Source organism: Cynoglossus semilaevis, chromosome 17 (assembly GCF_000523025.1).
Source record: "Cynoglossus semilaevis isolate Cse_v1.0 chromosome 17, Cse_v1.0, whole genome shotgun sequence".
Classification (NCBI taxonomy): domain Eukaryota; kingdom Metazoa; phylum Chordata; class Actinopteri; order Pleuronectiformes; family Cynoglossidae; genus Cynoglossus; species Cynoglossus semilaevis.
The window spans coordinates 9021688-9041786 of NC_024323.1; the positions used below are offsets into that span (position 1 = coordinate 9021688).

At 41.9% G+C, this 20099-nt stretch overlaps 6 protein-coding genes and 1 long non-coding RNA gene across 10 annotated transcripts; 3 read left to right on the forward strand and 4 right to left on the reverse strand.

Moving 5' to 3' along the window:
- Positions 1 to 813: 813 nt before the first annotated feature.
- fahd1 (fumarylacetoacetate hydrolase domain containing 1) lies at positions 814 to 1924 on the reverse strand. The gene has a single exon (XM_025064789.1). It carries the CDS (start codon positions 1828 to 1830, stop codon positions 1168 to 1170), a length of 663 nt encoding a protein of 220 aa, XP_024920557.1. The 5' UTR covers positions 1831 to 1924; the 3' UTR covers positions 814 to 1167.
- A 209-nt stretch (positions 1925 to 2133) lies between these two features.
- Positions 2134 to 5755, forward strand: LOC103393079 (hydroxyacylglutathione hydrolase, mitochondrial). Of its 3 annotated transcripts, none has more exons than XM_008329914.3 (10): positions 2134 to 2294; positions 2991 to 3178; positions 3438 to 3502; positions 3790 to 3907; positions 3995 to 4103; positions 4280 to 4383; positions 4467 to 4568; positions 4669 to 4748; positions 4841 to 5044; positions 5081 to 5755. In XM_008329914.3, exons 1-9 carry the CDS (start codon positions 2228 to 2230, stop codon positions 4938 to 4940), a joined length of 933 nt encoding a protein of 310 aa, XP_008328136.1. In that variant the 5' UTR covers positions 2134 to 2227; the 3' UTR covers positions 4941 to 5044; positions 5081 to 5755. The 3 variants fall into 3 exon arrangements, with proteins under 3 accessions (XP_008328136.1, XP_024920554.1, XP_008328137.1); XM_025064786.1 differs by having other exon boundaries at positions 4841 to 5020; positions 5054 to 5755; XM_008329915.3 differs by having other exon boundaries at positions 2143 to 2294; positions 2994 to 3178.
- On the reverse strand, positions 5575 to 10991 carry LOC103393076 (acylpyruvase FAHD1, mitochondrial-like). Of its 2 annotated transcripts, none has more exons than XM_008329909.3 (2): positions 10858 to 10991; positions 5575 to 6822 (listed from the first exon to the last, which is right to left on the reverse strand). In XM_008329909.3, exons 1-2 carry the CDS (start codon positions 10862 to 10864, stop codon positions 6149 to 6151), a joined length of 681 nt encoding a protein of 226 aa, XP_008328131.1. In that variant the 5' UTR covers positions 10865 to 10991; the 3' UTR covers positions 5575 to 6148. The 2 variants fall into 2 exon arrangements, with proteins under 2 accessions (XP_008328131.1, XP_008328133.1); XM_008329911.2 differs by lacking the exon at positions 10858 to 10991 and adding an exon at positions 7190 to 7271.
- On the forward strand, positions 7617 to 9840 carry LOC103393077 (hydroxyacylglutathione hydrolase-like protein). The gene is made up of 9 exons (XM_008329912.3): positions 7617 to 7704; positions 7900 to 8042; positions 8308 to 8372; positions 8457 to 8574; positions 8656 to 8764; positions 8939 to 9042; positions 9206 to 9307; positions 9413 to 9492; positions 9671 to 9840. Exons 2-9 carry the CDS (start codon positions 7938 to 7940, stop codon positions 9819 to 9821), a joined length of 834 nt encoding a protein of 277 aa, XP_008328134.1. The 5' UTR covers positions 7617 to 7704; positions 7900 to 7937; the 3' UTR covers positions 9822 to 9840.
- LOC103393078 (meteorin-like protein) lies at positions 10136 to 13328 on the forward strand. Its single transcript, XM_008329913.3, has 4 exons — positions 10136 to 10534; positions 10870 to 11279; positions 12288 to 12347; positions 12507 to 13328. Exons 1-4 carry the CDS (start codon positions 10449 to 10451, stop codon positions 12842 to 12844), a joined length of 894 nt encoding a protein of 297 aa, XP_008328135.1. The 5' UTR covers positions 10136 to 10448; the 3' UTR covers positions 12845 to 13328.
- LOC112488449 (uncharacterized) lies at positions 11153 to 15340 on the reverse strand. The gene is made up of 3 exons (XR_003052513.1): positions 14024 to 15340; positions 13361 to 13476; positions 11153 to 11290 (listed from the first exon to the last, which is right to left on the reverse strand). It is a non-coding gene; the product is annotated as an uncharacterized LOC112488449 (long non-coding RNA).
- A 199-nt stretch (positions 15341 to 15539) lies between these two features.
- On the reverse strand, positions 15540 to 17733 carry aqp8b (aquaporin 8b). Its single transcript, XM_017040525.2, has 5 exons — positions 17356 to 17733; positions 16589 to 16715; positions 16101 to 16315; positions 15873 to 16007; positions 15540 to 15734 (listed from the first exon to the last, which is right to left on the reverse strand). Exons 1-5 carry the CDS (start codon positions 17613 to 17615, stop codon positions 15692 to 15694), a joined length of 780 nt encoding a protein of 259 aa, XP_016896014.1. The 5' UTR covers positions 17616 to 17733; the 3' UTR covers positions 15540 to 15691.
- Between the last annotated feature and the right edge of the window lie 2366 nt (positions 17734 to 20099).

Consider the following 20099-nt stretch of genomic DNA (forward strand, 5'->3'; position numbering starts at 1 on the left):
TATATTAGGTATAATTGTGTATAATAACAGACAAACACAGCGCTCATTTAAACATGATGTTTGGCTGGAACTGCGTCCAACGTTCTCAACAAAACACAAAGTAAACAGCAACAATAATGTGTTTCCAAATTCAACAGGAACCATCGGTGACCAGGGCCAAACCAACAGTGTAAAACACGATACAACTATTTTCTCCACACGAAACCCGTGTGGAATAAACTACTTACCTTTCAGTCTTGGAGTGAAGTACATACCTCATAAATTTAGGCCGTGCTGTTGAAGTGACTGACGGAAATATCCATGAGTCAAGTGCTGGAAGATGGATCGTATTCCAAATAGAAAATACAGTAATTCCTAGAGTGGAAGTATTTAACTATCATTATTAGAGTATTTTCATTCATTATGTGTAATTTTGTGGTAGTTTTAGGTACTATGACCTTCCAATTCATGACTAATTTAAGTACTCTCCTAAACTTCATTTCAAGGACTCACTCTACAGATTTTTTTCTGTGCATCAACCCAGTGCTGTGAAGAAGAATCACTTCTGGCCGATCCCTAATCTCTACATGTGATTTGGCACAGTATTTATGGTAAATTATCTTCACACGTAGCAGACATGGGGTTACGACTCAAACCCTGACCTTCTGGTTGGAACAACAAAATTCTTCTTTGACGTGTGTGTGGTGGTTTACATATGTGTTATGCATAGCACCAGTTAAAATGGGGGGGGGGGGGGGTCAAAATCTAAAGCACTGAGTTAATTTAACTGTGAATTAACTATAAGTTGTTACTTGATAGATGTAAAATACAAAACACATTTATGCATTTAATTTAATTTTCTCGGTGCAAAACTGTGCTCAGATCATCATTTCTGGTAAATTGTGAAGAATTAGTCAACAGCTTCATTGATATATTTCAAAATAAATATTACAAATATTTTCATACAAAATCTTGTCCTGTTGTTTCCCATCCTTCTCCTGACAGAAAATGTTTACACACCTGGAGTTCGGTGATAACAACAAAAAGGATCAGACATACCATTCTTCTTGCTTGAACTACACTGCCACCTGCTGATACACAGTGAAATTGCTCCATAAAGTATTAAAACTGGGTATTAAATCCATCCTTTTCATTGGTCTACGAGGATTTTCTTCAACTTTGTTTCCATCAGTGGTTTTCTCTGTCCACTCTGAAGCTCATGGTCAGGACATCCTGGATCCCAGCCTGCAGCTCGTCGTGCTCCTGCACGGCAGAGACTCCTTTAGGAGTACCGGTCAGGATCAGGTCCCCCTCCTCCAGGGTGATGAAGTCGCTAATGTAGCTGATGAGATACGGGATGGAGAAGATCATATCAGCGGTGCAGCCGTTCTGTCGCAGCTGGTCATTCACCTTCAGCCACAGCGTGACGTTGCCTGGGTCAGAAATGCGCTCTTTGGGGATGAAGTCGCTGATGGGGCAGGAGGTGTTGAAGGCTTTAGCCAGGGTCCAGGGCAGACCTTTGGACTTGCACTCGTCCTGGATGTCCCTGGCAGTCATGTCCAAACACAGGGCGTACCCTGCGACGTGCTCCATGGCAGCAGACTGGGCGATTGATGTGCCCCCTTTCCCGATCACCACCCCTAATTCCACCTCATGGTGCAGGTTGCTGGTGTACCTGGGTACCAGAATCGGGGATCCTTCTCTGACATATGCTGAAGGAGGCTTCAGGAACAGCACGGGCTCGGTGGGAATGGCGTTTTTAAGCTCTTTGGCGTGATCTGCATAGTTTCTCCCCACACAAATAATCTTCCTGCCCCACTCCCAAAACTGTGATATGTTCCGTGCAGCCATCCTGGAGATAAGTTAAGGTTTAAACCGCTCCGAGGGAGTCTGTACCAGTTCACTCAAACTTTGACCGAGCCACAAGAACCTTGAACGTGAGTCTACGGCAAGAGAAAGGGGATATATTTTATAAAACGCCTTAATTAAAAAACATTGAAAAACATTTATTTAGTGAATGTATCGTAACACGTCACAGTCCTAATTACCCGGTTTAAAATGTATACAACGTACAGTTGTATGAAAATCAAAGAATTCCAATATATTAAGTAACGCTTAATTATCGACAGTTCCGTGTTCCTTTGATCGTGCCTATTTGGGGAGCCCTGAAAGGGGGTGGTAACGGAAGTAAGAGAACCAAACTTTTCTGGTTTACACCGAATTTGACAAGGCTTCAGATGCTGTTGTTATGTTATTCAGGTCCTTGGTCCGGGGTGCATGCACTCATATAGGAGCTGCAAAAGTCCTTAAATCCGGTACGATCACTCTTTTATTTTATTTTTTATCGTAATCACTCCTGTAGCGAAATTCGAGCACGTTAGCATGTGGACGTTACGTATTGTTTACCTTTTTCGTCGCGTCGCCAGAAATGGGGCTGTTACATGGCCATGGCTCTGGCCTGTCTTGTCAGATTACCTTCTTTTACATAATCCCCTCTGCTCGTGCAGCAGCGTCAGACTAGGGCTGAAACTACACGGTGAAAACCGTTGCTTGTAGCAATGGACCTTAACGTGGCGATTTCTCTGAGTGAATAAACGCCTTGAAACGACAATGACACTTTATAATTATAGAGTCCTCGAATGACTTAATTTTTTAAGTTTTTTAAAATTAAAACATTTACTTTTTTGTTTGTTTATTTGTTAATTTGATAGCGGTGATAAGAATGTTAAGCAACAATTAAAAACTGTTTTAATTTGTGTTTATTGTTTATAAATAGAGCACGTGTAGTTTTCCCTTGTTCCCCTGCAGGGGGAGCTAAAGGCATGTTATCTATTTCAGCCTTTCACCTCTCATCCAAGAGGCTTCTTTAGTTCTAACCAGTTAGAACTGAGAATATAACAGCTAATATATACTCGCATATATACCATAGTTGCCTGACAGAACTGGACAGATAACCTCAGCACACGTTTGTGTCATGACATGTTGTTGCTCACTGTGTCCCTGCTGTACAGTAGAACCTGTGGGAGTCCACGTCTGGGCAGCTGCTCTACTTCACAGTGCAGTGAGGAAGTCTTTGCTGGTGGAACAAGCCAACATGAGGGTTGAACTTCTGCCAGCGCTCAGCGACAACTACATGTACCTGCTGATCGATGCAGACACCAGAGAGGCAGCCATTGTGGATCCAGTGGAGCCAATAAAGGTTATTATTAACATTTACTCTGAGCTGCACAGAGAAGTTTCTCATACACTGTGGTTTTTTACCATGTGTTAGCCATAAAATGTGTATTTTAAATTATTCATAACATGGCCAGAAGTCACACTACAAGCATAGTTTCTTTACTTTTTTAGAAAAGGCAGATTCCCCAGAGTTATTTGGGAAAGTGGTACACACACCACGGTGATTGGCTGTTTGGATTATACTTAGTTATGTTTTTTTTTTCTTTTTCTTCTTTTGACAGGTTGTAGAGGCTGTGAGAAAACACAGTGTAAAACTTACAACAGTGTTGACCACTCACCACCACTGGTAGGCAACTTGACCTCAGTTTTCAGTTTTAAAGAGTTGAATTTATACATTAACAACTAAAGCTGTTTCTGTCAAAGGAGTATAGGAGAACACATTGGTTTTTGTTGACACTTACATTGTCATACATAAAGTGAGTTCCAGTTCTACCAGGTTAAGGAGATTTTTTTCAAGGATCACTAAGTCCAACTGCCACCTGTTTTACCTTCCCTATAAATAAATATATTTTTGAGATTAATAGAGATTAATCATGATCAATTAAAATTTGTTTAAACCTGTATGTAAATTAGGGATCACGCTGGTGGAAATGAGAAGATGTTGAAGCTGATGCCAGGCCTGAAGGTCTACGGAGGAGATGACAGGGTTGACGGTATCACAAAGAAAGTCTCTCATTCTCACAGTTTCAAAGTAAGACACACACACCCTATATCAACACACACACACACAAACAAACCCTGTTTTCAACTGACGTTACTCTCACTGTTGTTTTCACAGCTTGGATCACTGAACATTAAATGCTTGTTCACGCCGTGTCACACAACAGGTCACATCTGTTACTACGTCACAAAGGAGAACAGCACTGAACCCCCGGCCGTGTTTACAGGTGATTTAATGCAGTCACTAATCACACACCGACCTGCAGAGCTGATGAGGTCGTGAGCGAATGTGATGTCAGAGCGACTGACCCCAGACAGATCTCTGTCTCACTAACGTGTGGTGGCTGTAATGTGTCCGTCATCATCAGGCAGTAAGGACACACTGGTCTTACTTTTCCTGCAGGGGACACACTTTTCGTGGCTGGCTGCGGTAAATTCTTCGAGGGCACAGCGGAGCAGATGTACAAAGCCTTGATAGAAATTCTTGGACGACTTCCCCCTGAAACGGTAATTCCTGTTTGATGTGTTTTGACAAAGACGACGGCTGTCCGGCTACAGCGTATTAATCGATGATTATTTTATTGTTCCAGCGAGTCTACTGTGGTCATGAGTACACCGTCAGTAATCTGAAGTTTGCTCGTCATGTGGAACCAGACAATGAAATCATTCAAAAGAAGCTAGCCTGGGCCAAGGTACGTGGTTCCTGTCTCTTCGTCTGAGCAGCTGTTTCAGTCTTGTGATCCATTTTAACAACCACCAAAACTAACGCACGTGTCTGGGTGATGTCTGCAGGAGAAGTGCAGCCTGGAAGAACCTACGGTTCCATCCACCCTGGCAGATGAATTCACCTTTAACCCCTTTATGCGAGTAAAGTATGTGATGCTAAACTACACCTTTCAGTACTTACATGAACCACTTTAAAGTCCTGCCTGCCTGACCCTGTGTTTCTGATATTTTCACTCAGAGAAAAGTCCGTTCAAGACCACGTGAAGCAAACCAACCCGATCGAAACCATGAGAAGTCTCCGCAAAGAAAAAGACAACTTTCGCGTGCCGAAAGAGTGACGGCGTCATCGACAGTGTCAGGAAAAAAAAAATATTTTACCAAATAATATGGCTGACAGCTCTGCTCGCTGTTTTATTATTTTGGGTTTTTTTATTATTCATACTTTTATTATTTTGGGTTTTTTTATTATTATTCATATGCAGTTGCAGAAAAAACACAGTTGGCAATGAATGATTTACAAATCGTTAACACTGATTAAATGATTGCTTAATTTCAAAATGTAAGTATCAGAATATATTTTAATTCTTAATTGTAATATATTGGTAATATACAAACTACAGTCTTATTGTTTTTTTGTTTTTTTAAATTGAACAAGAACGTTGGCTGGAAAATGTTTGTCAAAAAACCCAGCACTTGGTTTACAATATACAGTAAATATAAGTATTTTATTCTTTGGTCTGTCCTGAAATATTTCCTATTGACAATGCAGCTTACAGTACAATACAGTAATAATATAGTGTAGGAACTGGTGATTTAGTACAAATGCCTGCAGTTCCCACAGAAAGGCTAATTTATGTGCACTTTTAAATTTTTTTTTGTAATCATTGACATAATATTATAGAATTCTGTGTTCGCACCTTCTGCTAAATACTTTAAGAATCTTTGTCAGATTAAATTGTCACCGATAGATGACGGTTGAATCATAGAAGAAGAGTTTATTTCATTTATTTTACAGATGTTCAAAACGCATTCATGTAGTAGGGAAAAGTAGGATAGCAGTTCATGTTTTTCTTTTTTGTTCCATATTTTAGGAGTGTGTGCTTTAGTGCAGTGTGTTGGCTGTTGCATTACCTATTAAACTGGTTGCATTCATGATGGTTGTGTTTGTTTTTTTGTTTTGTTTTTCTCTAACACATACTGTAAACGACCAGCAGCTAATGTGAATAACTCTAATCATTTACTCCCCACTCGTCCTGCCATCTGAACAGATTTGTTGAGTATATTCTTGGAAAGTTCCCAGCACCCAAATATGCAAAGTAGTGAAAAAGTACTGTATGTCCTCCACAGTAACCAGCATGACACTAATGTTCAAATATAAAACATTGATGCAAAAACTGAAAACTTCACTCAAAAGCCAGCCTTAAAAAAGCTTCTACCAATACTCTTCAAATCCTACTTTATGATTAAGTTTTGTAACAGATAATCCTAATCCAGCTGTGTGTAATCTGCGACCTCTTGCCTCGACTTTGGTACCATTTAGTTTCAACTATGACTTTTCTTTATCTACTCTGAACCGGATTGTAACTATGTTTTCAATCCCAGCCTCCAGCTCATCGTTCTCCTGAACCGGGGAGAGTCCATCCGGGGTGCCGGTCAGGATCAGGTCCCCCTCCTCCAGGGTGATGAAGTCACTGATGTAGCTGATGAGATAAGGGACGGAGAATCTCATGTCGGAGGTGCAGGCACTCTGCCGCAGCTGATCGTTGACCTTCAACCACAGATTGAGGTTCCCGGGGTCAGGGATCCGATCTTTGGGGATGAAGTCGCTGATAGGACAGGAGGTGTTGAAGGCTTTGGCCAGGGTCCAGGGCAGACCCTTGGCCCTGGACTCATGCAGGGGCCCAAATGCTGTCATGTCTAAGCCCAGGGCGTACCCTGCGACGTGCTCCATGGCAGCAGACTGGGCGATGGCTGTGCCCCCTTTCCCAATCACCACCCCTAATTCCACCTCATGGTGCACGTTGTCGGTGTACCGGGGCACCAGGATCGGGGAGCCCTCTCTGATATAGGCAGAGGTGGGCTTCAGGAACAACAGGGGTTCTGTGAGAGTCGGGAAGTTGAGCTTGTTTGTGTGGTCTGGATAATTTCGGCCAACGCCAATAATCTTCCTGCCCCACTCCCAAAAGCGAGATATGTTCCGTGTTGTCATCGTGAAGAAACCTGAATAAACCGGTTTGGAGAGAGTCATTAGGTCATCCACCCACAGGAAAACTCCAGGATGTGATTTAGAGGTGATTTCTTGACCTTAACAAGTCATTGTTTATACCACAGTACGACATACATGTTGTATTTGCAATCAATGTTCATTTGGACAAAAAACTACTTTCTGAACTGATGTTATTGAGCTGTAAATGTAAAGTTAAACTCCTACTCAATAAGTAACAGAGTCTCAGAAGTCAAGGTTAACACCGGGGAACACAGAGGAAACCAGAAACAACCGTTGTGTGTTCGTTTTGATGTTTTTAAAAATGAGCTGTAAATACAGTTAAACGTCAAATAGAAGAATACAGTTTTACACTGTTGTTACCGTGTATTCACGACGTGCCAGGTTTTTGCGTGTCAGTCAAGACCAGGAAGTACACAGCAACCAGCAGTGAACACTAGAGGGCGACTAAGTGCCACATACATAAAGAATTCAAGTCTGAAGAATTACACCACTTCTGAAGAACTCAACGAAAATTTCACTCAGGTGTCTTTCAATTTCAAAAGACTATGTGTTCATTTGGGAATGTTTTATATTTAAGTTTAAAATGCAACTTTTTTGTTGGAGCATTAAACTTTAAACATATGGGGACAATCACAAACATGTGTCCCAAGGTATTGTGAAGGTCATATGGCGTGATACACTTTAAATATAAAGCATATATATGCATGTTTTAAGTTTGAATGTTGTAAATTACACTAACGTTAAACTGGTCTGGATGAATGTTTTATGGCTCGATTAAAATGTCTGCTGATGTTGTCGCGATAACTTCCTGCTCTGTATTTTCCTCATCACAGCAAGTTAGAAAAAAAAGCATAACCCGAATCTGTCAAGCAGTGGTAAATGAATTTTCTTTGTCTTTAATACATATTATTGCACATTTTATGTTTAATGCTGGAGATATTCAGCGTTTTCGTCACACGTAATGAATCCGGAGTTAGTTTGGTCTGCAGTGATAGCAGGAGTTTATGTGAGATTAAGCTCCTGACTCATTAAAACCCTGACTCTCCCTCTCTCTCTCTCTGCACCTGAAGTGTCCCGCACGCGGGGGCGCGTGCGTGTGAGGGCTACCATGAAGGTAAAGGTGATCTCCATCCTGGAGGACAACTACATGTACCTGGTCATAGAGGAGCAGAGCAAACAGGCCATAGCTGTGGACCCTGCAGTGCCACACCGGGTGAGAGACACTTGGAACTATGATGCACACAACAGTATCATCACAACAAACTAACTCAACAGTCGTCATATATAACAACACCATGATAATGCTTTAATACACTTCCTGTTGTCTTTACATGTGAGATTAAGAAGCCACAAATGCATGAAAACGCCTTGTTTTTCATTGAAGAAGCCACAAATGCATGAAAACGCCTGTTTTTCATTATAATTAATTAATTCATCTAATTTCTTTGATTTTTTTTTCAACCTCCAACTGGGGACAGCTGCTAGAAATTGTGAAGAGAGAGGGGTTGTCATTGACAGCTGTTCTCACCACACACCATCACTGGTGAGAAGAAGCTCTCCCATGAAAATCCAACCTTTAAAATCAATAAAGCAAACCAACAACTCAACTTTTTCTCTAATCATGAAGGGACCATGCTCGTGGGAACGAGGCTCTGTTGAAGGAGGTCCCTGGACTGAGAGTCTTTGGGGGGGATGATCGGATCGGGGGTCTGACAGATAAGGTCACCAATGCTCAGGAACTCAAGGTGCTCACAATGTGTCACAAATAAAAATGATCTGCTTCATCTGCCTGGTGTCTTCCTGATGCCTTACTTTCTCCTCTCCAGTTTAATTCCATCAATGTGAGGTGTCTCTTCACTCCCTGCCACACCTCTGGTCACATGTGCTACTTTGTTTGGGAGGATGACTGCACTGATGCCCCTGCTGTGTTTACAGGTCTTTATCTATAAATATCAGGAGCTGGTGAACCAGTTGTAACTTGATCATGCTGGTTTAACCTTATGTCCCATTCAGTGTGTTTATTAGTACAATTTATAGCCTGCCCCAGCATGTGTGGATAAAGATAAATATATATTTTTCCATTGCATTGTTTTAATGTATTCTTTTCAGGGGATACGCTCTTTATTGGTGGTTGTGGACGGTTTCTGGAGGGAACAGCAGAACAGATGTACCACAATCTGACCCAGGTTCTGGGCTCTTTACCTCAGGACACGGTCAGTGCAAATATGACATGCCTTGTTTTCTGTTCTGCCATCAGACGGTTAACTGGCCTCAGATCAGCGCTCGACTATATCGCATGAGAAGGTTTAAAAATGTGAGTGTGGTTCAAACTGTACTGCAGTATAGGTGACATTAAAACTTGCTATTGTTCTTCAGAAAGTGTTCTGCGGACACGAGTACACCATTAAGAACCTGAAGTTTGCAATGCTGGTTGAACCTGAGAACGAGAAAGTTAAGGAGATGCTCAGCTGGGCCAGGGTGAGCTAGTGAGGCTCAACTTCTTATTAATACACTATGTCTTCAATATTTCAGCTTTATATATATATTTTTTTTTTAAATTATTATTATTTATCTATTTTGCAGGAGAGAGACGACAACGACAAGCCCACAGTGCCGTCCACCCTTGTGGAGGAGTTTGACTACAACCCTTTCCTACGTCTTTCGTGAGTTTTTCTATTCACTCATTGAATCCCACAACTTCCTGGTCCAGAGTAAAAGCCAAAAGACGGTTAATATTGTAAAAATCTGCAATGACTTCCTTTACATTTCTACACTTGTTGAGCTGTATTCAGTGGTGCTGTGCCCTCTTTTATGACTCATTCAATATTTGATTTACTACAGAGAAGAAGGAGTTCAGAAGTTCACCGGGAAGACTGATCCCATTGAGGTGCTGAAGGTTCTGCGAAAGAAGAAGGATAATTTCAAGAAGCCCAAGGAGAGACTTCCTCCTCATGCTATGTTGGCTTTAGAGTGGGGGCTTCTGCGACCCTGACATTCCACTACAAAACTTATTAAACTTATAAAAATATATGATGCATAAATCCAGGGCCGCAGTAGGCCCCTTTTCAGTTTCATGCCCAACAAACCTGGTCCACTTTGCTATGGAGTATATATGTATATTGGATATATAATATGTCGGGAATGAAATACAATAAAATCTTGTTTAATACTGAATTTAAATGTAGAACAAGGTAAATTGTACATATATATACAGTAATCTCTCGTAAGAAATCATCAAATATTGTAGGTCAAAAAGATTGCTCAAGTTGCCAGTAAATCACAAGGGGGCGCAGTCGTTGTGCAACGAGGGCGCAATCTTGTTGACAGATGGCTGCAGACTTTAAAGGTTATTGTCCCCTTTAGTGGAGGACGACAATGAACCGCAACAAAACAACTGGATCTGCTCCGTTTATGTGTGTGTGTGTGTGTGTGAGAGAGAGAGAGAGAGAGAGAGAGAGGGCAGGCAGGAGCATTATTGACTCTGATACACAGCACATGCAGCAGATCACTTTTGCTCCTCATGTCTCCTCACATCAAAACTATTATTTCTAGCCATGCACTCTTGTTTCTTCTCTTCTTTCTGTATTCTCATTATTATGGTCATGTGATTTGATGCGACATGTTTTTCTCTCTGATCGTGTTGGTTCACTTTTTGGCTCTGCGGTTCCCGCACTCTGCAGCAGATCTTTGTAACTGGACTGGAAGGTATGACGTTTATATTATTATTATTATTGTTGTTGTTGTTGTTGATGATGATGATGTTTGGCTAGGAACAAGGATAGACACTGGATATGAAAGAGTTGGTTAACAGAGATCGATTCAATGTTGGACAGATAGATCACCTTCAGAGGGAATTAACTAAAAGTTATCACGTTTTTCAAACCTAAATTAGTCCTGTTAATAGTACTTTATATACTTGGTCTCTCTAAAAACTCTATATTTTTTAATTGTACCATCAATAAAATAAGTCTCAAATCTAGAAAATCTAAATTCTTTTTTTTAACCAACAATTATCACTGTTTTCTTGCCTGTCATTCCAGCGGTTTTCCCTCGGCCCTGGACTCCAGGATCGTTCTCCAGGTGCGGCTGCGCTGCACTCAGGGCTCTGTCAGGTGGGTCTACCCGGGTCAGGCTTTAAGGGTGGTCCTGGAACCGAACCTCTCCTCCTCCATCTCCACCACCGTCTGCATCAAACCGTCCTCATCCTTCAGCGGTGCCAGCCTCTTCGTAGAACGCGGCGGCAGACTGGAGCTGCTGCTCACTGACGGACATCGGCCGCGTCGGGTGTTCTGTTTCCGGGCCGATGGGCCCCGCACGCCCGCCATCTACCTGCAGGCCAGCCCGCTGCAGAGTGACGGACAGTGGAGCAGACGAACGATGAGCTTCAGATATGAGGTGCTCAGGAACCGGAGTGTGGCCACGGACGAAGGCAGGAGCAGCAGGATGCAGAGTGAGTTCCGCCTTAAAATGTCAATACATCACAAACAAAAACAGTTTAAAAAAAAAACACATATATGGAAATTAAGAATCATAAAAACACCAAATATATTGGAAATTGCAGAGTACAATGGTCAAACGTGCTACTTTTGAACTGAAAGATCAAATTCATTAGGAGTTTGAGGCTAAACTGTGGGTTCAAAAAGGAATGTTTAAATTTCCTTAAAACGAAGAAATTATTTAAAAATATTTATAATAATATGGAATTCTAGGAAGAAAAAATATATATATAGTCTAGTTGCATTCCTGTACTGTTACACCCCCAAACATTTATTTTAAAAAATCCCCCGGTTCTCTGGCTGGTTCAGGCAGCTGCTGGTCACCCGTGTGTTTTGTCTGGATGTCTGGTTTCCATCCAGGGACAAAGCAGAGAGAACAGATCAGACCACAGCATGGCCAGAGGGCACCGGGCCAAGGCACTCAAACTGAAACTGCAAATACTCTGCAGATTCCTCACATGCCTCGTCATTGTCCACGACTCTCTATTAGCATTAATCCATATGTGGGGGCTTTTTCCCAAAGTGGTGATGTCATTCTCTGCCGATGATCGACATCTGCTGGTTTATCTTTTCTGTATTGCCAGTCTGGCAAGTGTTTGACTCCTGAAGTCTCCTGCATTGGCATGAGGTCATTCAATTAGCTGAGTACAATAGGAGTCAAACACAGGGTCAAGAAGAGTGGGTTTTTTTTTTGATATGCGGGCAACGTGGTGGGCAGGACACTTAAAGACACAAACACTAAGGCAGCATTCCTTCTTCTGGACCCTGGTTCCTTCTCTCTGTGGTGTGATGAGGTGAAGAATAGAGTTCAAATATGTGCGTGAACTCAAGGGAGGGGAAATGACAACACCTATCAATCTCTGACAGATGTACAAAACTTTGAGCCCTGCATGGTTTGAGTTTGACCGATTGCTCATCTTGAAATTCTGAATTTACTCAGCTGAAACTTCCTTCTTCCACAGCCTCTTGTCGACCCTGCAACGATGCAGAACTCCTGATGGCCGTCTGCAACAGTGACTTTGGTAGGTGGAATGTATTTTATCATAAGCACATCGCTGCAGTACCAACAAAATCCTTCCTGGTTAACTTTAATTATCTTTAATATTTGCAGAATACTGTTTTTCTTTCCACACTAAATCATTAAATGATATGAAGAGAAACTTCTTCCTTGTCTGTTTCAGTGGTCCGAGGCTACATCAGGAACATTTCCAACCACGTTGAGAGTCAGACATCAGTAGTGAAGGTGTCAGCAGTAAGAGTGTACTCGCAGCGCAGTCGGCTGTTTAGAAGAGACAGAGCATCTTTGGCGTCAACTCAGTTGGTTCCGTCCTGGCGTGGACAAATTGCGGCTCCCCTACAGTGTGGCATAAAGCCTGGAGATGGAGAGTTCCTCTTCACAGGGTCAGAACACTTCGGGGAAGCTTGGTTAGGGTGTGCACCGCGATACAAAGACTTCCTGTCCGTCTACCAGGCTGCCCGTGAGGCTCGCCTGAATTCCTGCGACTTCCCTTTAGACTGAGGAAGTGTCATGTTATTCAACTCAGCACTTTTTTATCTAATTCCAGTGCTGACATCTTTTAATGTGCCGTTAATGTGGCATCGCCAGCAGGGACAAGGCTGCCAAAGTTCTGCTGGAAACTCCATGTGGAGGAGTAAAACAGGAGGAAGCAGCGGGGGCCTCCTTCACCCCGGCTCAGGGAGGAACGGCTTTTGTCCTTTCTCCCATCACCGCCTGCCTTTGCTCCTAGGAGACTGGAGGGGTCGGGCTGCCGCTCCCTCTTTGTCATTCTCCCCTCAATGACTGTTGTTCACTTTTCAGCCTCTGTGGGTCAAATGACCCAAAGTGGAGGAGGGAGATTTCTAATCATCACTGGACATGTTTAAATGCGAGGATGTGAGAATGATGTCAGAATTCAGCTCTTTTTGATGTATTTATCACATAATCACATTTATGTACATAAAACACCTGATGCATTTGTAATAAAGGTGATTAAAACTGATTTAACTAATGAGCCTCTTCTCTATTTATACTCACAGTGTATTAAAATGGTTGGTTGTTGGATATGGAGTTTTTCTTCTACCTTAAAGGCACAGGTTCGATTCCAGCTCTGCATTCCCAAGACGACGGATAAACTGAGTTCCTCAGCGACCCTGAAAACAATAAATTGGTAGAAGATGAATATTTTCTATGAGTTTGTAGAAAAATTGTGTTTAAAATAATAAAAGACTAAATATAAATGCAAATTTTGGACCTGATGAGACCGATTCTTATTTAAGGTATAACAGCAACACACACTTGTCCTTTAATATAATTCTGTCCTTTAATGATCTAAATATCAATTTACAAAAATCAAAATATGCTTGGTTCAGATATTTCATTTAACTGTTTGAGATTCTAGCTTTAGTTACTAAAAGTTACTTTTTATATATATATTTTCCAACCCAAAATAATTTGAGCTCATCAGCTCCGACAGGCGACCTGCTGGGGCCTTTCATTTGTTTCCCATCATGTGCTGCATAAACTTTGGTTATTCTAAAGAACAGGATTTATAGATAACAAGTTTATTTCTGCCCTTCTCCTCCTTAATCACGGCCCATTCATGACAATCAGACTGGTATTAAAATAAGAAAGCACCAGCATTAAATACAACACAAAATCTCCTCAGATGACCACAGCTCTGAGCAGAATGAATCAGACCTTTCTTTTGACTTGTGGTCTGTCTGCATCAAGACTGAAGAAGACGAATGGACAGATGTGAGGCCCCAGAGCCCGGCGATCCTCCCCTCCGGCCCCTCCCAGCGGCCAGGAACAATTAATTGACTTTTAAAGCAACTGCTTTCCAAGCCTTTTCCACACTTGTCCCTGGCTGAGCAGAACGCACAAATTGGTGTGTTGAACTTTTTATGAGGACTAAATAGCTGCCAATGAAAGTGTAAATGACTGTGTGCTGAATGGGGCCCACACAATGGCCCCGCAGCGACAAGGCCCCCGGCCGACATAATGACCATTGTTACGACTGCTGTCATCCAGAAACCATCAGGAACCCATGAGTCCACGGAGTCTGTGGAGGGAAGAGTCCTCACTTAATCCTCATTTTCTCTTTGTAACCATTTCCTCCACATGTTTATACATTTCTTCATATTTCTGAATCTCTAATTGCAATATTGTCTCATGTTCTTTTTCTTAGACAAACTACATTTAGACTGATTTTAATAATGCCGCCTAACGTGACATTTTCACCATCAAGCAGTTTTTAATCCAGTAATAGGCTCCACAAAAACCAAACCACATGCTTTCCACTCACTTTTTTTCCATTCTTCCATTCCAGTCTCAGTTTGAAGCCTCCTCCACTGGTATTGTTCCTGGGGGGCACCATGTCAAATTTCTAAGCAAAATATAGCCTCTCTGCGGGCTTTTAAGACCACACAATTCTCATCTCTGAGAATTTCAGCGAGCTCTCATGGAGAACGAGCCCAGGAGGGCCCGGACCAGGAGCGGCTGCATGGTGCACCGGCAGGAGTCCACCCCAGACTGGGGGGTAATTGGTTTATCCCACCGCCTGGCTCGCTTTCCCATGTGGGCCACTGCTGTGGGGAGGCTCCGGGTTACAATATGGAAACAGCGTGATACCCTCCTGTGCCGGGCGAGCATTCACTGCTGCGGCTATAGAGAGCGGGGATGGGGAGCAGGAGGACAAAGCTGCTGCAGCAGAAATGTCTCCTGGCTTTGAAAAGGTCGCCATTTAGTCTTCTTTTAACAGTGAGCAGCGTTTGTGCTTGAAAACGTGAAGTAATTGAATTTTGACTATAGATGTTCTCAGTTCAACAGATAATGAGTTCAAGTTTCCTCCCCAGTGTTGTGGTCACTGCAGCACCTGGGTGGAGTCTGGTGTAACGACCATACAACAACTAACAATCATTTATCTTCTGACACTAACGCCATACATTCTCAGTGATTTATTTAGCATATAACATGTGGGAAACTGTGTTTCTAAAGTCTTCATCTTCCTCCTCATCATCATCATCATTTGCGTGTTCTTCATCTTCCTCATCATCATCATCATTTGCGTGGAACATCTTGATGCACTGTGATCTACTGGTCAAAACTCAGCACTGTAGCCTAGCACGCTAACTCAAATGTCAGGATTTAAACTATGTTGCTAATTTCCACCATCAGTATTGATGATTCCATAGAGGATGTACAGACAAAGTCATACGTTTTTTTGAAACAGCTTTGTTAGAGGCACTCTTAAACCAGTGGAGATAGATTTTTTTTTTAACTTTCCATATTTTTTAACTAGATGACTGTCCCAGAAAATACACAGTATGTGGTTATGTTGTACTGATAATATTGGTCACATGGGATTCACTTCAGAACCAGACGGATCTTCTTGTCTCCCAGTAGGAGTCTGCAAAATAGCAACACATTTTTTTAATGAGGGTAGTTTAAAAAAAAGAAATTTTGAGTCTGCAAAATAGCAACACATTTTTTAATGAGGTTAGTTTAAAAAAAAGTAAAACAATCTTAAATGTCATGTTTCACCCACCTGACCAGAACGGTTGCTAACAGACCTCCTGCAATGGGTCCGACCCAGTAGACCCAGTGGTAAGTCCAGTAGTTGCTCACCACAGCTGGACCAAAGGCTCTGGCAGGGTTCATACATGTACCTGAAACTCCCCCACTGATAACACAAACAGCACAACAAATATAAATATATGTGTATTTCCATAATCATTATCAGTATCCTTTCCAACCACTACATTTTTGTACTTGCCCAGCTAAGATGGTGAAGATAACAGTGCAGCCGACCATGAACGGTACCATGGGGTTCCTGGTCCTGGAGTTCACCGCCCCCAGCAGCAGCACCATGGTGATCAAACAGGTCATAGCAACTTCTCCAAACAGAGCTCTCCCCACTTGACCGTCTGACTGCAGCACATCAAACGCAGCTCCGTTGGCTCTGGCGTAGTTCTCCTTGGAGGTCATGCCCTGTTGGAAGCAGCCAGCCACGAGTGGAGTGTAAGAACTTTGACCATATCTCAGAGTCAAACTGGACATTTGTATTTGAATTATTCTCTATTATTTAATTCCTTTCAGGATTTTCGAGGAAACTGGAGCCAATGCCAGAAATCACCAGGTGAGGGCGGCGTGTATGAATTGCAGGACAACATATAATCTATGGTGTTCAATTAATCTAATCTGCACAAAGTTGAATGTGGGGGTGGAACTGGGGACATGCAAACTAACCACTGACATATTCACCTTTGCCATAGCAGCTCCCAGCATTCCACCAACCAGCTGACAGGCGAGATATGGGGCCACCAGATTCAGCTCCATGCCCCCACACAGGTAGATGGCCAGAGTGAACGGAGGGTTGAAATGAGAACCACTGGTGAAAGAAAAATAAAGTGAAAATAACCCAAAGACTGTAACAGAGAAGAAAAATCATTTTGTGGTTCAGAGATTCTCTGTAAATCTGAGAAGTTGACGAGATCTTAAAATAAAATGTACTTTTTTGTTGCATCAGTTCACACACTGTCATTAACGGCACAAACGCACTCTTTAGAAGTGAAACTCTTCATACAGGAAGTGATCTGTTTTCTGTCACGGCAGATCGAGGTGAAGCGGAACCACAACAGGAACTTTGCAAAAACAAGTCTCAGAAGTGGACTGACGTTTTTCTTCTTCTTCTTCTTTCACTTGCCTTTCTGTGGAACTCCACTGAAGAGTTCTTTGATCGTCTTTAAGCACTTCAGGCAAATCAAGTCAGCTCAACCTCGGCTGATGACTATTGATAACTACTGTCTCCAGTAGGTGTCTCTGTCTCCACTTAATCTTCTAAAATTCATGAACTAAATCCATCAAAACATTAAGTTCTATCTATGCACATTCTTCTTGTAATGCCTGGCCAAGGTCAGAACAGGTAGAGGGAGAAGACCAAGTAGCCCCCACACCAGTGACCACCATGTTGAGAGGCATCAGTGCAGATCACCACATGGCCATGCAGCTTTTTTTGACGATGGTCCTACCTGATCTTGGCCAAACAAGCCACGATGACAGCTATGGCCAGACCATGCACCAGAGCGGGCTGAAGTCTCCCTGTCGACCCCTCATTTTCTATGACTGACACGCAGCCGATGAAGACAAAGAAGGTAGTTCCCACCAGCTCAGCCAGACAGGGCTGGTAGATCTTCTCAAACCTGTTGAGCGCTGCTTCCACAGGAGCTTGTTTAGACCCTGGGGCCATCAGAGACATTTCCACTTCACCTGTCTCCATCGTTTTTTCCATCACAGGTCTTTAAAGTTTTTCCTGCAGGAGGTAAAGATGCACCGCTGCCTCTGACAAACTGATCAACGTCAGTGACTCTCCCAGACTGTGATGTTAGTCCACACACACATGGAGTGAACTTTTTCTCTTCGTTAATCCAAGAAAAACAAACTCATCTGGCTAATTATTCCAACAGCGCCGTGGCCTTGGTCAATAGTTCATGCGTTTTGCTGACGGCTTTGTGAAAGAGCTTAAAAAACAACCCGTTTCTGCCAGTAAAACCTAATCATTGACTGTGATGGAAGGCTTTTCAGACTGTGCTCTGAAAGAGAAACAAACCTTATTGATTATTATTCATGGAGTACGTAAGAGTTAAAACACATAATCCACGACTCAGGAAGAAAAAAAAGGTTATAAATTATAAAGTCGTATATCCAGTCTGAGTTAAACTCCTGGGTTAAGAAAATGTTTGCTTAGACAAGAATGGCAGCCCAAGTTCTTCCTCTCTAATGTTTACCCAAGAACAAAGTCTTGGCTTTTGTATCTAATCAGGGGGAAAATTGCACACTATTATAATCCAGGGGATTGAACTCATAGATTATTCTCCAACGGATTACACATTAAACAACAAAAACCTGCTCAAAAGGACAGAGAAAGAAAAGAGAAAGAGTCGACACCCAACGAACTGTCTGCTCTAACAGAACTGACACAAATCTATTTGGGATCAGCTGTTTTTTGAAATGGCACAGAAAATTCCCAGTTTGGGAAATAAATGACTTTAGTACAAACACAGTTGACATCGTATTCTCTTCCATGTTCCCTGTTCTTTTGAGAGGCTGTTGTTTTTAAGTTGTCTACACAGTGATTTGCAGCAGACTAGTTGTTCTTTGACATCTACCAGCTAAGAACTTAAAGGAAGGTTCACACTCAAGCATACACACACTGGTTGTGATGTCATGTGATCACTTCACCTTTCTAATCCCAATCCAGAATTATATCTTATCTCACAAGGTATACTTATTGGAGACTTGCAAGATGTCCCTACAGGGACGGAGGTGTCACCACGACAACAGTATTTTTCTTTGTCCCCACACGTATAGCTCCGTATACTAGACGCACACACACAAACTCTCTCTGTGTCTCTCTCTCAGACACATCCATACACACACACACACACACAGCAATTCAAAGAATCAGACTGTCATTATTAATATCATTATTAAAAAAAAAAGTTCACATGTCAAGAACAGGTAATCAACAGGTCAAGCATCATTGACCTTTGTATTTTAAAGTCCAGATAAGGAGCAGAGTGACCTCTGTCTTAAGGGTGAGGATTATCTTTAGGGTTTAAGAGCCTGAATATCATAAACAATGCAGCAAAGTCCACTGTACAGCAGAAAACCTTCCTCTGAGGAACAGTAAGTCGATATAGTTCCGTGGTTTCAGTGAGAATGCGGGTTAGATTAGAGTAAAGTTCGGACACATTAGTAATCTGGTATGGAGGTGAAATGATTCATGTCATTACGTCAACCTTTATCAGAACTGATATGGCATGAGTTATTTTGAGATCACGGCTAATGTGATCGCTTCTCTTAAGGACTTGGGAATATATCACGGTCGACCACTAGAGGGCAGCAGATCATCGTTAAAGCCAGAGTGGCCTTTGAGGGTTCAACTAAACTGAACTCAAGTCGGTCCTACAGGCCAACATTCCATCATCAGTTCCCTGGTACATTTTTTCATGCTACATAAATGCGGGTGCATATCCCGTTTGCATGACAGTAGAACTACACAATATACTGTATGTGTGTATATGTGTGTGTGTATATATATATATATGTATATATATATATATATATACATATATATATATATATATATACACACACACACACAAATGACCTATTGATCCATTTGCAATCATAAAGCACCACCACATCGGAGCTGGGAGTTTTAAGAGGAACTTGCTTGGTTGCTTTTTTTAAGGATATATTTGCATACATTTCACAGGATTTTAATCATGGTAAAAACACAGACCGTGATAGGGAAATCAATCTACAGCAGGTTATTATTTATTTCACACCATAACCAAGTTATTCAAATTATACACAGTGCCATTCATAGTGGTGTTTGTTTGTGCTTCAATAATATGCAAAATAGAGGACACAAAATAAAATAAAATCACTGGTCCAATGTTGTGGTACCACCCAGTTACACTAACCTCCTGTAGATCTCTGATTTAATGTCTTTAAAAGGGGTTATGATAGTGAAAGGCTCACCTATGGCCTGTGACCCACACTTTTAATTTATCTGACAGTGTTTCTAATATACGTTTTTGGAACAAGAAAAATAATCAATTAAAAATTACGTGTTTTTAAATTTGGAGTGTTAGCAAAAATGACTAATGAAAGTAATCCACGGCCATGTCAGCCCAAGAGCTGAGTCAGTGCTTTTTTTTTTCTTAGGTATCACATGTCAGTGTTGAGCCATGCAGCAGTACAGTGG